Source organism: Quercus robur, chromosome 5 (assembly GCF_932294415.1).
Source record: "Quercus robur chromosome 5, dhQueRobu3.1, whole genome shotgun sequence".
In the NCBI taxonomy this organism is placed as follows: domain Eukaryota; kingdom Viridiplantae; phylum Streptophyta; class Magnoliopsida; order Fagales; family Fagaceae; genus Quercus; species Quercus robur.
This window is the reverse complement of record NC_065538.1, coordinates 53,722,576-53,744,847: the sequence shown is the minus strand read 5'-3', so window position 1 is coordinate 53,744,847 and position 22,272 is coordinate 53,722,576. Positions and strand designations below refer to the sequence as shown.

Sequence of the window (22,272 nt, the reverse complement as noted above, 5' to 3'; positions counted from 1 at the left end):
AGCCGCTTCCACCCAGATAGCTTCTTCTCCATTTTCTCCAAAATAGGATTCCATATCGCAGCTGTCTTAAAAGAAGTTCCCAACGGCATCCCCAAATATTTCATAGGCAATCTGCCTACTCTACATTGAAGAATATTAGCCAGAACATCTATATTATTCACCTCCCCAACAGGAACGATCTCACTTTTCCCGATATTAACCTTCAACCCTGTAAAAGATTGAAAACAAGACATCACCAACCTTATGGACAGCAACTGTTCCCTAGAGGCATCACAAAATAAGATAGTGTCATCAGCAAATAACAGATGGGAAATATGCACACCAACAGCGTTCACACCTCCCACATGGAATCCCCGAATAAGATTACACTCCTCTGTCTTCTTCAAGAGTCTACTTAGAACCTCCATTATCAAGAGAAACAATAGCGGGGATAGTGGATCCCCTTGTCTCAATCCACGCGAGCATCCAAAAAAACCTTCAGGTGATCTATTTACCAGGACAGAAAAACGGACAGACGTAACACAAGCCTTAATCCACCCCCTCCATTTCATCCCAAAACCCATCCGGTCCATCAAATAAAACAAGGCTTCCCAGTTCACGTGATCATAAGCTTTTTCAATATCAAGCTTGCATATCACCCCTGGACTTCTGCTCTTCAACCTGCTATCCAGGCATTCGTTTGCAATAAGCACTGAATCTAGAATCTGCCTTCCGCCAACAAACGCATTTTGAGTCTCAGATATGAGCTTGTCCAAAACCACCCTCAACCTATTAGCCAAAACCTTAGATAGCAACTTGTACACGCTACTCACCAAACTGATGGGACGAAAATCCTTAATGTTAATGGCATTACACTTCTTAGGAATTAAAGTGATAAACGAAGCATTCATAGACCTTTCAAATCCCGAGTGTTGGTGAAAATAGGAGAAAAAATCCATAACATCTTTTTCCACCACACTCCAACAAGTGTGGAAAAAAGCTATGGTGAAACCATCAAGACCAGGGGCTTTATCCCCCTCCATCTCCCTTAATACCTGGGTGACTTCCTCCTTCGAGAACTCCTTCTCTAACGATAACCGCTCACCCTCTTCGATACAAGCAAAATCTAACCCATCCATAGTGGGACGCCCCACCTCAGTTTCCTTAAACAATCCTTGATAGAAAAGAACTAACTGAGAGCGCACGTCAGGCTCATCCTCATAAAGAACACCATCCACCTTAATCCTTTTAATTTGATTAGCATTTCTATGAGAGTTTGCTAATCTGTGAAAGAATCAAGTATTATTATCGCCCTCTTTCACATACAAGGCTCGAGACTTTTGCCTCCAAGAAATCTCCTCAAGAGAAGCCAACTGATCTATGTCACCTTTGATTTGAAGGCGACAGATCTGATCTTCATCTGAAAGTCCCACCAACTCCTCCCTCACATCTAATCCCATCAGCTCAGTCAGCAAGTTCTTTTTTTTGAAAGCCAAATCACCAAACTCCTCCATGTTCCATTTTTTTAAATTTGGTTTCAAAGCCTTCAATTTTTGAGCCAAAATGAAGCTTGGAGAGCCCGCGAAACTGTACCCATCCCACCAATGCTTAACTCTATCAACAAAACCCTCAACTTTTAACCACATATTTTCAAATTTAAAGGCACTTCGACCACGCCGAACAATACCAGCTTCCAACAAAAGAAGGCAATGGTCAGAAAGAACCCGGGGAAGTACCCGTTGGGATACATTGACATAATGCTCCTCCCAATCAAGAGAAACCAATGCCCTATCAATTCTTGACATAGAGGGGACACCAGAATCTCTAAACCAAGTGAAGGAGGCCCCCTCTAAAGGTAAATCAACTAAAGAATTATTCTCAATAAAATCCGAAAATGCGAACATGGCAGGGCTAAAAGACTCACAGCCAATCCTTTCACTAGGGTACCTGATAATATTGAAATCACCTACAAGACACCAAGCCATAGGCCACCTAGCACGCACCTGGGATAACTCATCCCATAAGGTAGACCGCTAACCATTGTCATTAGGACCATATACACCTGTACAAGCCCACACAAAATCATCCACCACTCCTCTCAATAATACACTGACAGAAAACTAACCAACCATAACATCCAACTTCTCAAAGACCCTCTTATCCCAAATCAGCAGGACCCCTCCTGAAGTCTGCACAGCATCCAAAGCAGCCCAATCAATAAAAGGACAACCCCATAAACTCCGCACAAAAACAACGTCACAAGAAGAAACTTTTGTTTCTTGAAAACATACAATATCAAACTTCCACTCTCTTAGTAGATTCTTACAAACCACTCTCTTACGGGGATTGTTAAGCCCCTTTACATTCCAAGACAATAGTCGTAGAGTCATTTATGACAATCAGCACCCCCCCTTCCTATTTCTTGCAGAAACTCCGTCGTAATTAACATAAGAAATAAGCCCCTTAAGCTCCCTGAGACCTCTCGTCCCTGAGTTTGCAGATCGCTTAGACACCCCAGCATCATTCACCTTGAGACATTCCTGTTCCAGGATGTGAAACAGAGCCAAACATTGAGCTTCATGTTTCACTATAGGGAAGCACCATTTTACAAAAATTTTTCATCAATTGAGATACCCAATACGAAGGTGGCCCAGACTCCATCACCTGTGTTCCCTCGATAGAGTCTAGAGGCAAGGATTCACATTGAGGCAAAGGTTCACAATCCAACACCCAATTATCCTTCTCACTAGAGTCACAACCACTGTCATCCACCCCACTGGCTTCCCATGGGAGAATTTGCAGCCCAAACTCTGGCTGAAAATCCCCATCACAATCCACTAATCCATTACTCCGTTCTTCTTCATGAGCTTCCCCTTCCCCGACCTCAGCTTCCAAACCAAAACCCAAGCCTGAGAGGGGGGAAAATCTATTGAGATCCACCCAAGGTTGCCGACACAAGAACGGCGACCCCTCTTTCATAAACGGAGGCTGAAAACCAGCCACTGCCGAGGTAATCACCAAATCCCCGGTGAACCCAGCATCCCACTTGCCTAATCCCTGAGTTTCCTCGGCACCGGAGCCCGAGAACCCAGAAAAGACAGCCTTGCCGGAGTCAGGAAAGCCTAAAACAGAACTACACCTTGACGCCGACTCTTTTCTGGTCACCGGAGTGTCCAAAACTCTCATCGGCGACGACCCATTGACACTCGAGCTTGCAACCACTTGTCCCGAAGGCAGAACCCGAGACTCACGCACACCCAAGGCTACAAGTTCAGTATTACCCCACTGCCTGTGGACTGGGTTTGCCAAAGATTGACTTTGGCGAGGCCTCCAAACAGGTTTGGGCTTAACATATTTGAATGGGCCGGAGGTATTAACCTTTTGAACATTCTGAATAGTGGGCTTTTTAGGTTGCACCACTTTTAGGCCCACTTCCTTAACTTCAAACCACACTAAAACCCAATTCCCATCTAACCCACACTCCAAACGCAACCACATATCCAAAGTCAACTCAGCTTTAATGCCTTTATCTTCAATCCCATCTATCGTTGACAAAATCTTCGCCCCAATTTGATCTCTCTGACCCAGAGTACTATCCTTACAGGTAACCCGGTTAACACAGCTGGATTCTGACAAAATCTTCACCCCAGGAGGCTCCCTCTGTCCAAGGATACTTTCCTCACTGTTATTACGGCTGGAGCCTAACAGACTCTTCACCCCAGGTTGCTCAGGATTTGTATTTTGAATTAATACATTTTTTTTCTTCCCTTTATGACCTCCACCCCCGTTGTTATTTCGTTTCCCCGCCACCACCGACGCAAAGGATTTTGAGGCATCTGTAAAAATACCTGTGATAGCTTGCTTGGGAGCTAGAGACTCCGGGTCTAACACCTTCCTCAGGTGTAACCCAAAACCTCTCCAGCCACTCCCCGTCTTTCCTTCAGGCACCACTATAAAACCCTTACGACGACCATGAGTGAGTTCCGAAATTAATAAGAAAGCTCCGTGAGAGTTGGAACCCATCTGAAGAATAAAGCATTTGTCCCCCTCACGGCAAGATCTTTCAAACTGCCCACTAGACTGCCCAGAGATCAGTTCTTCCACATAGAACAGCAGTCTCTTTGCACTACCTCTTCCCATAAATATTGATCTTAGAGAATCTCTGCCTCTCTCGTAAATACGCAGCTGGTAAAACATACCACCTTCCTCTACTGAAAACTCAAAAGATTTTGATTCCACGAAGAAAAAAACAGAGCCACCCATGGGTAAAATAAAAGGAAAAAAAAAAATATAGAACCAATCAATAGGAAGCTCCACTAAGAGAGGGGATCAGAAAAAAAGAGGAAAACAAGGAAAGTAGAGAGAAGAACTAAGAGCTGTACTACTAAGCTCGCAGATGTTCCTTTTAGACAATGTCATTAGTGTCCAAAACATTACGAATACAATCCCTGCCTACGCACCTCCTGCATTGTCATTCTCTGCAAATACTTGGAAAAATATGGTTGATCCTTCACATATTGATATGCCATTTGTGTCTACTTGGAGAAAGGGGATGGATTTGTGCAAAGGGTTGACTTTTGCCAATAAAGAGGAGGTGAAGCACGTATTAACAATTTGTGCCCTTAAGGAAAACAAACATTTTACGATCATTAGGTCGACGACGAAAAAACTTTGTGCAAAATGTGTGCATGAGTCATGCAAGTGGTATGTCTGCGCAGTTATGAAGCCCGATCTCCACAAACTATGGATGGTCACCGAGTATGTGAGTCCTCACACGTGTATACCGACTGGGGTGCGAAATGATGGTAGAATGATAAGTTGTAATTTTATTGCATCAGACATCCATAAGAAGTTATGTGAGGATCACACTACCCCAGTTAAGCATCTCAGATCCATGATAGAGACGAAATATAGTGGGCAGAAGTCTTCTTACTACAAGGTATGGGATGCGAAACAAAAGGCGATTGCGAAGATGTTTGGGAATTGGGAAGAGTCTTACCAAAGGTTGCAAAAATTGCTAATGGCATATATTGATCAGGACCCGACTACCCAAGTGTTCTATCGTATCACATCCACCGATGAAGATGACGCCGTATTGTTGCATTATGTGTTTTGGTCTTTCGGTCCATGCATATCAGGATTCAAATACTGCAAGCCGGTTATCAGTATTGATGGGACCCATCTGTATGGTAAATATCAGGGAAAGTTGTTGGTCGCAATGGCAACTGACGCTAACAACAAGGTATTCCCTCTCGCGTTTGCTGTTGTGGATTGTGAGTCAGGGTCCAGTTGGAGGTGATTTTTACAGTGCCTCCGAGATACGATTGGCCACGTGATACCTAAGGAAGGCATTTGCATAATTTCTGACCGACATCTCGGTATCAAAAACGCCATTGCAAACTGACCTAGAAGGGAAGATGGAAGTACACCAGTATTTCATAAATATTGTCTTCGACATGTTGTTAGCAACTTCAACACCCATTTTCAGAACTCAACTTTAAAGTCAACGGCGTTGAAAGCGGGATATGCTACTCAGGTGATGAAATTTGATGCCATAATGAAGTCCATTAAGCAGGTGGAAATTGAGGCCATTAGGAATAAGAAGAAGGTGACGGGGAAGGATGGCAAGGAAAAGAATCAAGATTATCTTCCATACACATACCTAATGGGCGAGTCTGTGGATATGTGGAGCCAGTCACATGATGGTGGGAGACGTTTTGGGGCAATGACAACCAATATATCAGAGTGTTTCAATGGTGTACTAAAAGGTGCACGAGGTCTTCCTATTGCCGCATTAGTTGAGTTCACTTGGAACAAACTTGTTCAATGTTTCCATGACCGGCGCAAAGAATACCATTTTGAGTTCTCAGAGGGTAAGAAATGGAGTGAATATGCCAATCGTACGTGGGATGCAAATAAGTGTAAATCTGAGAAACATTATCTCAAGCCATTTAGCAATGAAGAGCTGATATTTCAAGTAGTTACCCAACTCAACACATGTAGCGCAAGAGGGGGAAACCACAGTTATGAAGTTCGGTTACAGGAAAAAACATGCAGTTGTGGGAAATGGCAAAACATAAGGATCCCCTGTTCACATGCAATTAGAGTATGTGACTATTTACATATTGATTCGATCACATATATTCACCCATGTTATGGTTTGAACAATGCCCTTAACACTTATGAGCATGTATTTGTGATTCCAAAGTCGCAGTCGTTGTGGCGGGATCCCATGGGGCCAAAGTGGTTGCCTAATCCAGCATTGTTGTGGGCTAAAGGTCGACCAGTGAAGTCGAGAATAAGGAATGAGATGGATGGGGTGAGGAATAAGAATCGAGAACCGGGATGGCGGAGGGAGGATGCAGATTTGATAGAGAGTCAACCCAAGCAGACATGTGGACTGTGTCATGTTTCCGGGCATAACCGTAGAAAATGTCCGCAGTCCCGTGGCGCTTCCACCAGCGGTCATGTTCCAGACTAGGTAGGTAGATGGCAAAAAGTTATGCATCGATTAAATAATTGTTGTTCATTCCATGTTTACCTATTGTTTAGTATATTGTCTCCTAACGTGATTACTCTATGTTTTTCAGGCATGCTTCCATGGATGACGTTTTTGTCATGCGGACCAACGATCTTAGGAAAAGTGACTACGTTGTATTGACTATGTGAACTTTTTGGTTTTTGTTGAATGTACTTGTAATTCTTAATCCAATGTACCTTTATGAAGATTGTGATTTGAGTAGTATGGTTAGAACTGCAAATTAAGCGTGGTTGGGCATGTTTAGAATGTTGATATTAAGAATGCCTTTTTGCTCCGATGTAGGTGCATTTCCATTGTAAAACCCTGTTTATGTAGAGACTGTAAAATTTTCTATAGTTTGGTCCCTATTGAGAGCACGTTTCGATGTAATTTAAGTGCATTTACATTCTCGGCTTCTCTGCCTCTCAATGACTGTTTATAGATCACATTCTCTGCAATTTCCCCGTTTCTGCTTTACCTATCAGCAGTTTTGTATGTTCAGGGGAGTGAAAAAAAAAAAATTTCACAGTGAAACTCGAGTCTCTGAAACTCGAGTTCCATTGGTGAAATTTTTTCCCCAAATACTCTGTTTAGGCCGAGAGCCTACAAAAACAGAGGATTTGGGGAAAAAAAATTTCCCAGCTGGAACTCGAGTCTTAAAGACTCAAGTTCCATTGGGGAAATTTTTTCCAGCCAACTCCTCTGTTTTTGTAGGCTCTCGGCCTAAACAGAGTATTTGGCTGGAAAAAATTTCCCCAATGGAACTCGAGTTCCACTGGGGAAAATTTTTTCCCCCAAATGCTCTGTTTTTGTAGACTCTCGGCCTAAACAGAGCATTTGGGGGAAAAAAATTTGCCCAAAGGAACTCGAGTTTCAAAGACTCGAGTTCTGCTGGGAAATTTTTTTTTTTTCCCCACTTCCTCTGTTTTTGTAGGCTCTCGGCCTAAACAGAGTATTTGGCTGAAAAAAATTTCCCCACTAGAATATAGTACTTACTAATCTACTCAAATACTCAACTAGAAACTAACAGTTTTATTAGAATACTATATGTAACAGAAACTCTTTAATCAGATATGTTTTTATAATTCATAGAAACTGATTCTACGTTCATACATGTACTCAAGTAAAACGAAATAGGCAATAAAATCTAATTAGAACACATTACCATTATATCTAATTTAGCGCTGTTACAGTCGACATACTTTCGAGTGACCGGACGGTACCAGACGTAATAGGCATGATCGCGGGGCATCTCACCAATCTGAGGAGGTGCATGACAAAGTTGTTGTCGTCTCATTTCCCATGAAATGATATACGGTCCATGCTCCTCCCTCCAATTCTTTTCCACCTTCCCACGTAAGTCAATTTTATGCAGTCTATCATCGTAGACAGCATCGTCAGGCTGCTGCTGCGCCAACCCAAACTGTCGAAGGACACGATCCGGGTAGTCTCTCTACTATGCAAAAACACACAAGCGGCACCCTCGCTGTCCACGTATCCCTCCCTGCAACGCAGAACTTAGGAAGGTGGCCGAAGTCTGCCTCGTATGGCTGCCACACAATCTACAATAGAAACAAAAAACAATTATCATAGCATCTTAAAAGGTGAAACAAGGGAGAATACATAGATAAAGGGAAAAACAAAAATTTTAACAAAAGATATGTTAAAGGATGAAGCAATCATATTCTTAAGGGAAATTATTATAACCAAACCGAATTTTTGAATATTATTACCTGGTTTGGCTGCATTGTCACTAATTGCTCGCGATAGTGGACCAAGGCCATGCCGGATGGCCTACTCTTCGAGCTTGGCACCCGCATCCACCTACAATTACGAGCAAATAACATAAGAACGATAATACAATTTAGTTATTAAGAAGAGTACATTGCATAACACACTAAATATTAGGAAAACACTTACTTAAATGCAAGTGGAGCATATGGCCATGGGCCATAATCACATCCAGGTGGGGGCTCTATCCCCGAGCACAAGAATGGCAACCTTGCCCATGCCCAATACTGGACCAAGGTGCACGCCCCACCAATCTGCGATGCGCCTTTCTCACTTGCCCGACACAAGTCCCTGTACAACCAGGCCAAGCAACCACTACCCCAACTATACTGCCGCGGATCACGAAGGTTGCGCATGAACTCCAAGAACATCAGATGCACCCTATCTCCTGACTTGTCCATGAAAAGTTTATCCCCTACTAGCGCTAAAATATAGCACCGGGCATACCGGTGTATCTGAATCTCTGTTGCGTCTTGAGGCAGTGGTGTTGCAACGGCCTCAACAAGTCGGCTGATGAGAATTCTTTGGCCCACCAAAGTTTTATTGTCATCCGGCAGAGTAAATCCAAGCAACTCCCCGCACACTTGCCTCCAAGTCCCATCCTCCACAGCAGTCGGCCCAACCAAGACCTCACCGTCTATAGGAAGTCCGAAAATCACCTCCACACTTGTAGGGTGATTGACATCTCACCATGTGGAAGATGAAACGTACGAGTCTCCGGCCGCCATCACTCAACTAGGGCCGATATTAGACAATGATCGATCTCTTTGGAAGGGGCTCTAAACAATCCTTCCAACCTTAGCAATTTGATAATGTCAATCACCTGATTATCTTCCATCTGAACGTTTGCCATCTCCTTAGTGCGACCACGGCACACAAGTGGGCCCGGGTCCTACAAATTCAATAAAAAATTTTAGCGGTTGTTAGAACTAGAAATACAACTTTGAAAGAACTTGCTAACTAAAAGTCAAAGTCAACGTAAAAATTAAAGCGGTTGTTAAAACTAGAAATTTCACCTCGCCATTCCAAATGGCCTCTGATCGATGATATGGTTGTCGCGTCAACACTGAACGCTGAAGCGGACCGAGGTGCAAGATCTGTAGCTCCTCATCGATCTGAGGCTCCATACTGCAAAGAGTATAGACAATTAAAAAGGTTATGAAAACCCCAATTTCTCTGTGCCAATGTTTGATAAGAGTTCATATATTTTTATTCCATCACCTTCAAAATTATATATATATATATATATATATATATATATATATAGAAGATTCAAATAACAGTTAAACATTACAAGTGCATACAAACTAGATAAGAACAGAATTTGTTTTCTAAATAACAATAAATATTAAAAAATTTAGTTAGTTGTCACGTTTCAAAACAATGTTGAAAATTAGCATCTCGAGTGTTCCTCCACTTGAGTTCCAATATAAAAGTCGAGTTTTTAAGTCTCGATTTATAAGATGATGGGTTTAAAGTGAGAAAAAATTGACATAAAAATCGAGTTTTAAAGACTCGATTTCCATAAATTGCAGAAAAACGCCGCTATAGGGCTTTAAAACGTCACTATAGGACTTAAAAACGCCACTATAGGACTCCCTAAACCTGATACTTATAAAAAAAAATTTGCAGGAAAACACCACTATAGGGCTTTAAAATGTCACTGTAAGGCTTAAACAGAGGGTATGTGAACCACTTACAATTCGCCCCAACAGAGGGTAACCTCATGTAATTTCCCGAGAATTTGAGTTTGTTAACTTACTTTTACTTTTGGTTAGTTTATTATGTTCTAATATGTTCAACAGTTTGGCCGAGAGAAAAGAACCCAGAAACCCAAAACCTAAACTTAGACAATAGCTATAGCAAATCATGCAAAACCACTAAATCATCAACTTGTAAAACAAACCAACAAATTCAAACATGATGCAAAACCAATTACATCAAATTCAATCATTTTTTTAAAAAACACAATTAATAAAATAAAAAAATAAAAAAATAAAAAAAACCCAAAAAGATCCAAACCCTAGGTCAAATCATGAAATTCATAAATCTAAAATTGGAGAGAGAGAGAGAGAGAGAGGAGTCTAAGAAGCAAAAACGAGAAAGCACTTAGAAGAAAGAGAGAGTACCTTCGGACAAGACTATACAAGTACACAACGCAGAGCCATCACACAACTTATAATCTAAGCAAACCGACAACACAACAGTAATAATCAAAGCTAACAAGAACCCACTTTGCACTATGGAAATCTCATGGTCAATGAGCACATTAAGTGATTTGATCGTTATATCCTAAAATGGTGTGTTGGAACTTTCATATGATCAGATACCATCTAATAATGACTTTTTCTCATTCATTTAAACCGACCAACAAATACCAACTATGACCGATACAAGCAGGAGCAAAAATGGTCCCTAATTCACATATATCCTGCTCAACGAATTACCAAATGCACAGAGTCAGTAAAAAACTATAGGAATTCCAGACAACCCATTGGTCAAAATGGAAAACATCAAAATTTTTCTTATTAGTAAGAAACTCTTTTTGATGTATGGACCTGCTCCATCTAAGGGTGATGATTTCAGCTAAGCTAAACATCAAAATTTTTCATTCCAATTCCCAAAATTTTAACCCTTCTTATTCTCTCAACAAGCTATGAGCAACTAAAAGGTGAAAAAACCTATACAACATTAGTCCTACAATAACTCACCCATAATGTTCCAAAACTTTTTAGCATTTCCAATTAAACATTTTTCAATTACCCCATATTTAATAACATAAACAAACACACAAAAAACTTTATAAACTATCACAATAGATTAACCAAAATTGGAAATAGCATACCCAATAAAGTAAAAAGAAACAAGCATAAAAAAATGCATATATGAATCACTGCATAACCAGGTTTCTATTTCTTTAAAAGATGTTGCTATCATTAGAAAATGGGAAGATATGCTTTAATGAGTCATTAGATATACCACTACGGAAAGAGTTAATAAGCACCAAATTTTGAAGAATCTCAGAACAAACTACTTAAATAATTTAGAATTTCTTCAATAACCTGTTCCCATAAACAGAACGGACAAGCCTTCTAACACAATTACAACAAATGGACCCAGCAAAAAGACATCAACAATTAGTTCAGAATAAGCCCTCAATAACAAATATGATTCAAGGTATCACCTGTATATTTCACCAAAAAAGAAAAATAAATTTCTCTAAATATACATGCCAAGCCTTGGCTTTTTAAATCATCTGCCTAACACAGGACAGTTACTTAAGGGGGAAACACTGAATGTCCATGGAAATCAGATAGCTTTATTGGTATTTTATATAACCCAATCCAGATTTTTTAGGGACAAAAAATCCTGAAATGCCAAGACATTAAAGTAAAAGAAACAGAAGAAGAAATTAGAGGAGAAAGTGAGAAAAGATTATTAGGTGCAGTGAATCTCTATTTCTTTCATGAGATGTGCTACCACTAACACTGAGCTACAAAAACCCAAAATTTCAAGAACCCAAAACAGAAAACAACTCAAATTTACAATACCCATCACACAAATCAAAAAATCGCATAAAGAAAAATAAGAAGAAGAGAACCCAGAACCTGAAAAGAGAGAGCACGAATGGCAGACGAACGGCGGGCTACGAACGGCAGACGAACGGCAGGCTACGAACGGCTTGAGAGTGAGTTTGAGAGTGAGAGAGGGCGGAGTTTTAGAGTGAGTTTGAGTAAGTAAGGTTGAAAGTGGTTCTGTCACTTCCAGAGCTACTGAATCCGCAATTCTCCTTCACATGAAAAAAATTGCTGCACCAGCTGGGTGGGTCATCATCCACTTCACACCCCTTGAACTTTAATGTAGAGGTCAGTACACCGCCTAAACTTTTAATTTGGCCAATTTACTCTTTGAATTTCACACATCTGCCAAATAGATATTTCTATCACTTTGCTGTTAAATACTTAACGGAAAACTCACATCATGTGAAAGAAAAAATAGAAAGAAGAAAGGTACGAAGAGAGATAGAGCTGGGTTCAGTTGAGAAAGAGAGAGAAACTGACCAAAGAGAGGATTATAGCCCACACCCCCAACAAATCTGACAACTCTCCACCAAACTGTAAGTACTTCTAAAGATGTAGAAGTAACCAAAAAAGGGCAGGAAAATAAATCCCAAAGATAGAAATTCAGATTTCTAGATAAATTGACCAAGAATGTTCCAAATTACATTGTTAATGTGTTTTAATGACACAATTATTTTGGACATTTATTTGACAAAACCAAAAGAAGAAGACCTCCACCTACATAGCCAAAACTTCATCTCCTCAATTGGTGTTGTACAGTGGACATAAATCTGAAGGGAATGAGAGTAGATCCATTTGACTGGGCAAGTGCAGGTTTTGCAGTTGCTGAATTGCAAGCTAGTCACTGACCCAAAATTTTACACCACCACAAAATACCACAATTCCCATAAACCAAAAGCCTTGATGGCCACACCCCTCTCCTCTATCTTCTTTAACAATTCTACCACATTCATTGTTGAAGAGTGGTGAGAGCACAAATAACAAACAAATAAAGGTAGATCTGCAGAGAGGGACGACGAATCCACACAAGGCAGTTTTGTGCAGAATAGGAAAAAATTGAATCCATAAACGGCGGTGGCCAACTCCAAAAGATCCTCTCTCTCTTTGGTCAGTTTCACTTTTTCTCTCTTTCTCAAAAAACTGGACCCTAGCTCTCTCTCTCTCTCTCTCCCTCTCCCTCTCAATCGGATCCTCTAGTGTTTTTTTTCTTTCATGTGCATTCCATGTGAGTTGACTGTTAAATTTTAATAGCAAAGTGAGGGAAGTATCTATTTGGCAAGTTTAAGGAGAAAATTGGCCAAACTAAAAGTTTAGGAGGTGTAATGGCCATTACCTTAAAGTTCAGAGGGTTTCAGGGCATTTTTTCAACTAAAATTGTGAAATCGTGTTTTAAAAACAATTTCAATCATGTCATAGTGTGTGTACGATGAGTGTGTAATAAGGAGAGTGTAACTATCATTACTCATAATATTATGGTAGTAACTTTAAAAATCTATTTGTTTATACAAGTCAATGCAAAATTGAAGTAGAATTTAAGATGTAAACCCTTACTAATTAGAATCTTTGCCCTTGATCCATTCCAGAATAGGCCCAGCGAGCAAGTTACTTGTCAAAAATATCACCAGTTAAACACTTAGCATGACCATTAGTGAGTTTAGCAGTATTTTCCGGAAGCTGATTTGTTGAAAGGTGAGACAAAATATATATACACACACACAGAAGCTTATTCTAATTTTTTTTAAAGCTAGTTCATTTGTAGCTAAAAAATGGATTTAATAAAATATTCTTGCTAAAATAAGAGGATGTCAATCGGACACTATATTAAAGGGTCCAACTCTATTTTCTCTAGTAAAGACCTAGTTATTTAAGGTCATTTTAGGATCATTATAAAGGGCAAAACTTAGGTTGAATTCCATAGGAGCAATATATTAAGTTCTCCCATTCAATTCAAATAGATAGTTGTCGTAATCAATAAAGCACAAACGGTGTTATTTTTTCTAAGAACACTTAAATTCAAACAATGTAACTATGTGTTTTACCCTAATATACTCCATTTAAAGAACTGTACCAAAGTTTTACCTCATTCTAAAAGACAAAGCAAATGGATTGGATTCTAATTTTGGGTGCATACAAAGTGAAGCCCCTTGCAGACAGATTCACCCATGGATGTTGGCCAAAAGGCCAAGTTATTAATGATGATGGCTGGCACCACTAGGTAGGGTGGTGTAGAGTTCTCTAACAAATTACAGTAAGAAAGATCTATTTGGATGCACAAAAAAAACATAATCATCATAACTCAACATAACTCTATACAAGAACAAAAAGGTACCTTTTAAGAGTATTTTGATAAAAAATTTGATATGGACAGAAAATTGTTAAAAGAAATCATTTCAATATTCTAGAAACAACCTTGAAATAAGGCCTTTTGATATTTTAACTAATTTAACTGTCACTCAACACCTTCATTTTAGGCTTTCTTCACTAAAGTAGCTTCAAAATGAAGGATTTTGGCTAACTGATATAGTCCTTAAAAGTAGTAGTATTATTGAAAACATGAAACATGTAATGCAACATCAATTCAAGCTCATTGCACAGTAGCCAGGTCGAAATTAAGCTATCAGAACAATCTTCCCAAATATCAGACAATCAAAATAACTTGGAAAGTAATTTTTTCTGCAACTGATTTTTAATAGAGCCACCGGCAACAAGATGAAAATAAAAGCTTCAAGCAAAATTTGGAGAAATAGCACATGCCAATCAATCATCCAAAAAGAGCGAGAGAGAGATGTGCAACTAACCCCTAAAGAAATCATGAATTTAGGATGAAAACACATACAGGCAACTATCTTTGTCCTTGATCCACCCTGGAATATGCCAGTGAGCAAGTTTCTTGTCAGATACCTTTTTAGTAAACAAGACCATAACATTGGTTAAACACTTATAGCATGACTAGATTAAAAGGTCCTACTCTACCTCCTGTTGCAAGGAAATGGTTATACAAGGTGTACCCAAATGGTTATATAAGGTGTACTTGGGGCAGATAGAGAGGGTTCTAGTTTTAGGTGTACTTGGGGCTTAGTGATTGTGTGAGATAAATGCCAATAATATTAGTAGTGAAGCTCCTTGCACATTAACCCATGGGCATCATCCAAAAGCCAAACCATGTTACATATCTTTGTGTTTGTAGCTCCTTATTAGTTGGTTATTTGAATTTACTCTACAATTGAACCTGCTTAGTGGTGGTTTGGTTGTGAAGCTTACAAGAACTCCCAAGTGTTTTCAGACCACCTAAATCTGGAATATTTCCCTCCAATCTGTTGAAGCTGAGATCTCCACAAGAATGTAACAATATAGATGTCATAATTACAGAGGAATGGAGGGGAATATGTCTCGCATCTTCTGTTTGCAGATGATACAATTCTGTTTTGTGATGCAGATGTGGAGCAAATCCTACATGTTCAGATACTACTACTTTGTTTCCAGGCTGTCACAAGCTTGAAGGTTAATGTCTTGAAGAGTGAGATGGTTCCAATAGGGGAGGTTAATAATGCGCATGCCTTGGCAGAGATTTTGGGTTGTAAGATTGAGTGAAAGTTAGCTGAGTGGAAGAAGTTGTATTTTTCAAAAGGTGGAAAACTAATGTTGCTTAAGAGCACATTATCTAGTCTTCCTACTTACTATTTATCTCTTTTTACTATCCCTACGCATGTGGCTAATAAAATTGAGAAGTTGCAAAGGGATTTCTTGTGGGGGAATTCCAAGACACATATGGTGGGGTGGGATAAGGTGTGTGCCTATGGCGAATGGTTTAGGAGTATGGAAATTAACTACTTTTAATAAAGCCTTACTAGGGAAATGGTTATGGCGATTTGGGGTTGAGGAGACACGGCTTTGGAGAAGAGTTGTAGCTTTGAAGATTGGGGAAGAGTAGGGGGATGGACTTCCAAGCTGGGTAGGGGTGTATATGGGTGTGGTTTGTGGAGAAGTATCCAGATGGTTTGGGAGGTTTTTAGCAAAAATATTCAGTTTGAGGTAGGGGTGGGGGATAGAGTGAAGTTTTGGACAAATCAGTGGTGTGGGGATTTAACACTCCAACCGATCTTCTCAGTTGTGTATGGGATTGCTACTAATGATGAGACATCTGTGCACTCTTCTCTTGAACGGCTAGGGATAGAGGAACGGAGAAGTTGGGATGTTCGTTTCATTTGAGATCCAAATGATTGGGAGATGGGTGTTGTGGATGAATTCCTTCGTACCTTAGGATCTAATTTACCCCCAACTGAGAATGGAGACCGTATGAGATAGAAGTTGACAAAGAATGGGGATTTTGACATCCACTCTTTTTATAATAAGTTACGAGGTCCCTTGCCCATTATCTTTCCTTGGATAGGTATTTGGAAGGCTAAGGCTCCTTGGCATGTTTCTTTCTTTGTTTGGACTGTAGCTTGGGATAAGATTCTTACAGGCAACAATTTGCAGGTTAGAGGCTTTGATTTTGTTGACCGGTGCATTATGTGTTGTTGTAATGGGGAGACGGTGGATCATTTGCTACTTCATTGTGAAAAAGCTTGTTAGCTGTAGAGCTTGGTTTTTAGATCTTTTGAAATTTCATGGGTCTTGCCAAGATTGGTTGCAGATACTCTTTTTGGTTGATGGAATTGGTTTGGAAAGCACCCTTCTAGCATTTGGAAGTTAGTTCCGTTGTGCTTAATGTAGTGTATTTGGAGGGAGTGAAATTGGAGGACTTTTGAGCACATGGCAAAATCCGATGACCAATTGCTTGCTTCTTTTAGTGGTTCTCTTTTGACTGGTCTAGGACTTGGGAACTCATCTCTAGTGATTCTCTCCCTTTGTTCCTTAGTTCTCTCCTTTGTAATTAGCTTTTTCTTTGTCTTTTCGTTTCTTTTTCTGTAATCTTTGGTCTGCCTTATGCTCTTTTTGCAAAAGGTAGCTTTTTGAATATACATCTTTCTTACTTATCAAAAAAATAATAATTACAAACTAGAAGGTTTACAAGATGACTGTACTGCTGAATACCGAAAAACTTATAACACCAAATGTGCAAAAGTAAAAGGCATTAATCAAAAAATAAAACAGAAAAACTTAATATATCACAACAAATACTCCAAAAATGGTAATTTAATTAGTGAAGATGTCTCTTATAATAGGTCCTATTAACAACTTTAGAATTTCCATTATTTTCTTACCTTGTCTAGATAATTAGTGACCAAAGTGGACATCATTCACCAAGTGCTTTGTAGCTCAACTTTAGAATTCCCATTATTTTTTAAAAAGTGGGCATCATTTATAGGTATCTGATGCAAAGCACATGGAAGAGGACCTGTTACAAACACTTGATCATCCAAAGAGGAATACTAAAAGGAAGCCTAGACATCCATATGTTCAATTATGTGATCAATCTTGGTTTCTTTTAATTGCTTTTTTGTGTCTTAAACTTAAGTACTTTCTTATGTTATGTCTTTTAATTTTATGTAATATGTCATCTGACTTTTTATTTGGTCATGTCACATCGTAAGCCAGATTTGGAATTAATTCTTCTCCTATCCTTGCCATAGAGTTGTTTTCCCATCTTTTTTTCAAACTGAACTGTTGAACTGTTGACAATTAAACACTCAGCATCAATACAAATTAGAGTGCTCTGCTCTTAAGCAACACCACCCCCCCCCCCCCCCCCCCCCCCAAAAAAAAAAAAAAAAAACAATCAATGGCATATGCAAAAAATACTCAATTTGAAGCAAATGCCATAAATTTTCTACTTACATGTCAAATGCTGAAAGTATAGTTACAATAAGGTGATCTTAAAATTACCAGAAGATGTGGTCTGCAACATGCTAAACAAGTTACCATTGAGTCCATTCCAAGAACTTCTAACATAACTGGAACAGCCAGCATGGAGTAGCACTCTAAAGAGAACAAACCTAAATTCAGCACACTTATAAATTGATGCCCGATTGGTTGGCACTACAAAGTAGGCAGAGGCAGTGGTGGCAAGAGGGAGTCGATGTGGTAGTTAAGAGGTGGAGTACAAACATATGATAAAGGCAGTAGGGCCAGAGTGGTATGGCTGATAGTATTATGGTGAGTTGAAACATGTAACAATAGTGGTGTTGGTGTTGAAGGTTGTTCTTTTAGGTCTAGTTACTTTCAGAATTGGAATTTCAATAATGAGAGATTTTTATATAGGATTTTACTCAGTTGCAATTTTGGAATTTCCAACATTGATTTCCCTTGTTTGCTTTAACAATAGAGTAAACTTGGTTTTCAAATATCCATTGCCCAAGTTCAAATTCCATGGAGGAATGTACAAAGCCTCAAACGAAAAAATCGTGAAAGAAGCAATCATTGTACAAATCTCTACCACCATAATTATCTCAAACAACCCATTGTTTCTTTTCAAATCATTACCACTGCTGTTGCTAATGCCAATATCATCACCACCACCGCCAATGCCACCACCATCATGTGTTGCCACCTCCGCCACTTGCCATAACATCCACCACCATACTACCATCATCACCAAATCACTGCCACTACCATTATGATCATCAACGAAAAGATTATACTACTATAATTTCTAAATTCTTAATTATACTTATCTAAACAATAGAGATTTAGATTAATGGGATTAAAATTTCCATCAATTTAAATCCCTTCAATTTGGAAATTCTAAGAATTTCTCAAATTCTTCATCCAATCACAACCTTTAAAGATCACAATTCTGAAATTCAAAATAAAAAAATAAAATAAAGTTCAACAATCACAATCATTTGGAATTTTCATTTTCGGTATTCTTTTTTAGTAATAAATAATAATGACTATATGATTCAAATTTTCTGTTATTCATTACTTACTTTAACAAATCATCAAGACCAAAAAGGTTACATCAACCGTAAGCGTTATAAAAATTGGTATCAACTTTTTTTAAATGAGTATAAATAGGTGTCAACTTATAATTTCCAGTAAGCTTAATTACCTGCAATCATGTCATGTTATGAATCATAAGTTAGAGTTTTCAACATATGAATCATATGTCTCCCATCTCTACAACAACAAGATCTAGTATCTTATCCCTAAACCTTTATAGTTGATACAAGCATTTCACCCACCCAACCTTTCTAAGGTGATGAAATATATGTAACTAGCTAAACAACAAATGACAAAGAATGGCAAGTAAAATATAAGAAACTATTTATTGGATAAACTGGTTTTAGTTTTACCTTGTAGAGTTCAACTAACACATTGTCAAGAGATTCCTGAGAATCATAAGGGCAGAGATGACGAAAAGATTTGATAGCCTCAATTGCCTCATCAAATCGATCCAATTGTTTCATCACAATTGCCATGTCTTGCAAGGCACTATCAACCCAGTCCCTAGCATTTATGGCAGACCAGAACAGGGAAATTGCCTTGCTTGGATCCTTGTCTATCAACTGTAGTTGAAGAAACAAACATTTAATAATATATATAATCAATACAAAATGGAAAATAACAAAAATTCTGGATGGGTAATCTTCAAACATGAAAACTATCAAATTTTGATGGGAGAAAGATTTTGAAAAAATTTTGTAAGAAAGATCTATATGGCTGTACAAAAAAAACATAATTATTATAATTCAACATAAAATCATTTCAATATTCCAGAAATAATAATATTGAAAATATTTCCTTTTGAGATCGTAATTAATTATTTGCCATTAAAAAATGACAGTTAAATTAGCTACAAAATGATGGATTTTGGCTAATTGATAAGTAGTAGCATGACTCAAGGCATGAAACATGTAGTCTATACCAGGATTCTAAGCTATCTTCCATATTGCACAATTTCTAAAACTACACAACTGGTTTGCCAATGTTAATCCAACATCAATTTGAGCTCATTCTACTGAGCTTCTCTGGCCAGCTAGAAATTTAGCTGTCAGAATGATCTTCCCATATATCAAACAACCAAATAACTTGGAATGAAAATGTGTTCGCAACTACTTTTTAGTTTTACTAGAGCCACATGTAGCATGACACTAATAAAAGCTTCCAGAAATTTTGTTATCTCTGCAATAGCCTGTGCTTCTTTGAGATCTGCAATTACTCATCCAAAAAGAAAAAGAGTGCGCGACACCCAAAAGAAATCATTTGATGAATCACTGTCCAAGGTGATGTATATAACGTCATGTTAAAAACTTAAAAAACTGTGTTTCTCCAGACTAGGCAAAAGTGTAGAATTTAGGATGAAAACCCATACTAGTGATCATTTCTGCTCATGATCCAGGCTGGAATACTTCCATTGAGTAGGTTGCGTGTCACATACCTATTTAGTAAACAAGACAATATCATTAGTCAAACACCTATAGCATGACTACATTAAAAGGTAATACGAGAGGGTTCTAGTTTTAGGTGTATTTGAGGCTTAAGGTTGGGAGAGAGATAAATGGCAATGCTAATAATATTCCTAGTGAAGTTCCTTGCACATTAACCCATGGACATCAGCCAAAAGCAAAACTGTGTTACATATCTTTTTATGTTTTAGCTCTTTGCTTGTTTGTGTGAATTTACTCTATATTTGAACCTGATTGAGGGTTTGTTGTGAAGCTTACATGTAGTCCAACTTTGATAGACCTCTTAAATCTGGAATATTTCCTTCCAATCAATTGAAGCTGAGACCTCTGCAAGAATGTGACAATATAGATGTCATCATAGCAGAGAAGAAGGTTTACAAAATGACTGTACTGCTGAACATCAAAAAACTTGTAACACCAGATGTGCACAAGTAGAAGGTGTTAATAAAGAATAAAAACTGAAAAAAGATAAGACAGATATACTCCAAAATTTTTCATTTAATCATTGGAGGTGCATCTCGTAACAGGTTTTATTAACAACTTTAGAATTTTTCCACTGTTTTTCTATACCTAGCCAAGACAATGACACACAAACAGTGTGACCAAAGTGGGCAGCATTCATAGGTATCTTATAGCAGCTGATGCAATGGGCCAAAGTGGGCATCATTTATAGATGTCAGCTGTCATGCTTACTTGTACTTCTAAAACTACAAGGTGTAGCCCGTAGAGATTAAATTTATTTTTGGCCAACTAAGCTACAAAGCATATAATTATTTGCTACTCTACAGAAGAATGATGTCTACCCAGAAGGGCCATAACTTCCTCAAATAAATATTGCTATGATTTTAAAACCGCATCACCCATTTCAGCTTAACTTTTCTTATATTTATTTTTTTATAGGCATATTTTCATTTGGCCAAACTCAGGCCTGCCCATTCTAACATTCTGGGTCATGTGATCAGTCTAGACTTTAGAATGTGAAGCATGTCAGTTAAGGAAGCATCATCATAGTTCAATTTCGAGTGGTTTTCATAGTCATCAGTCTGGGTCTTTAAGGTAGCCCACATGAATAAATGGGATCCTTCCAGATTTCTACTTTAAATGGATTACTTTCCTTTGTCATATTCATTAATGATTAGTCTTGAATGGCATGGTTATTTTTTATGAAATATTCAGGATTGGTTGCCGCAGCAACAAATTATCACTCCCTGTGGGTGACATTCTCACGAAACTGTTAGCTCATGCCTCCTTTCAATAATTGCTTTCAAGCTGGGCTTTGATGTGTGGCTCCAGATTGAATGTAAATGTGCTAATGTGAGGGACTGATTGATTAAACCCAATCCTTTTTTCTACTCTCTCTCTCTCTCTCTCTATATTTTTTTTTTCTTCCTCATTGTTCTCGCTTAACCCTAATCTTTCATATATTACAACTCAACTTAATATAATGCTCTAATATGGGTCATATAAGTGGGTTCTATCCAATTATAGGACTTCACACACATTTTTCAGTAAAAGATGCAAAAAATAAAAAGGGAAAAAGAGAAAGGACAGGAGAAATACAAAATCTGAAGTTGTTTCATTTCTGAAATATTAGGAGGGATTGGTCCATAGATATTACAGCTCCTCAACAAACTGAAATTTAGACAAAATTCATGCAAGGAAAACTGATCTGAACAGTGCATATTCTGGTGCCATATAGCCTTTGCAAGACATACATTAAGTTAAGCTATGATAATTGGTTCAGTAGTATGTTCCTATGAACTTCTAAATCAGCAAGTGCAATATCAGTCAAGTTTCCAAGCACCAGATTATCAAATTTATGGTTATGCATGCAATCATGCAATTAACAAAGCCACCATAATTGAGTTTAACTTCATTGTACTACAAATTATGACAAGACAATATAAGCGACAATAACAAGTAAATTAAAATAGAAAAAATTATGCTTTCTAAACTTGGTAAAGTAGATCAAAGTGCTTGAGTTACATGAACCAGGAGCCATGCAATTGAGCAAACAGCAAAGATCTTATATCTAAGTATGCCATAGAAA

General features: G+C 38.4%; 2 protein-coding genes and 1 long non-coding RNA gene across 3 annotated transcripts; 1 reads left to right on the top strand and 2 right to left on the bottom strand.

Annotated features, from left to right (window-relative positions):
- The first annotated feature begins 4,375 nt into the window (after nt 1-4,375).
- Nucleotides 4,376-5,278, top strand: LOC126728365 (uncharacterized). The gene has a single exon (XM_050434204.1). It carries the CDS (start codon nt 4,376-4,378, stop codon nt 5,276-5,278), a length of 903 nt encoding a protein of 300 aa, XP_050290161.1.
- A 2,340-nt stretch (nt 5,279-7,618) lies between these two features.
- LOC126728948 (serine/threonine-protein phosphatase 7 long form homolog) lies at nt 7,619-8,973 on the bottom strand. The gene is made up of 3 exons (XM_050434715.1): nt 8,420-8,973; nt 8,233-8,323; nt 7,619-8,061 (listed from the first exon to the last, which is right to left on the bottom strand). Exons 1-3 carry the CDS (start codon nt 8,689-8,691, stop codon nt 7,897-7,899), a joined length of 528 nt encoding a protein of 175 aa, XP_050290672.1. The 5' UTR covers nt 8,692-8,973; the 3' UTR covers nt 7,619-7,896.
- Nucleotides 8,974-19,092: 10,119 nt separating this feature from the next.
- LOC126728947 (uncharacterized) lies at nt 19,093-21,863 on the bottom strand. Its single transcript, XR_007656427.1, has 4 exons — nt 21,783-21,863; nt 20,481-20,549; nt 20,129-20,194; nt 19,093-19,322 (listed from the first exon to the last, which is right to left on the bottom strand). It is a non-coding gene; the product is annotated as an uncharacterized LOC126728947 (long non-coding RNA).
- Nucleotides 21,864-22,272: the final 409 nt, after the last annotated feature.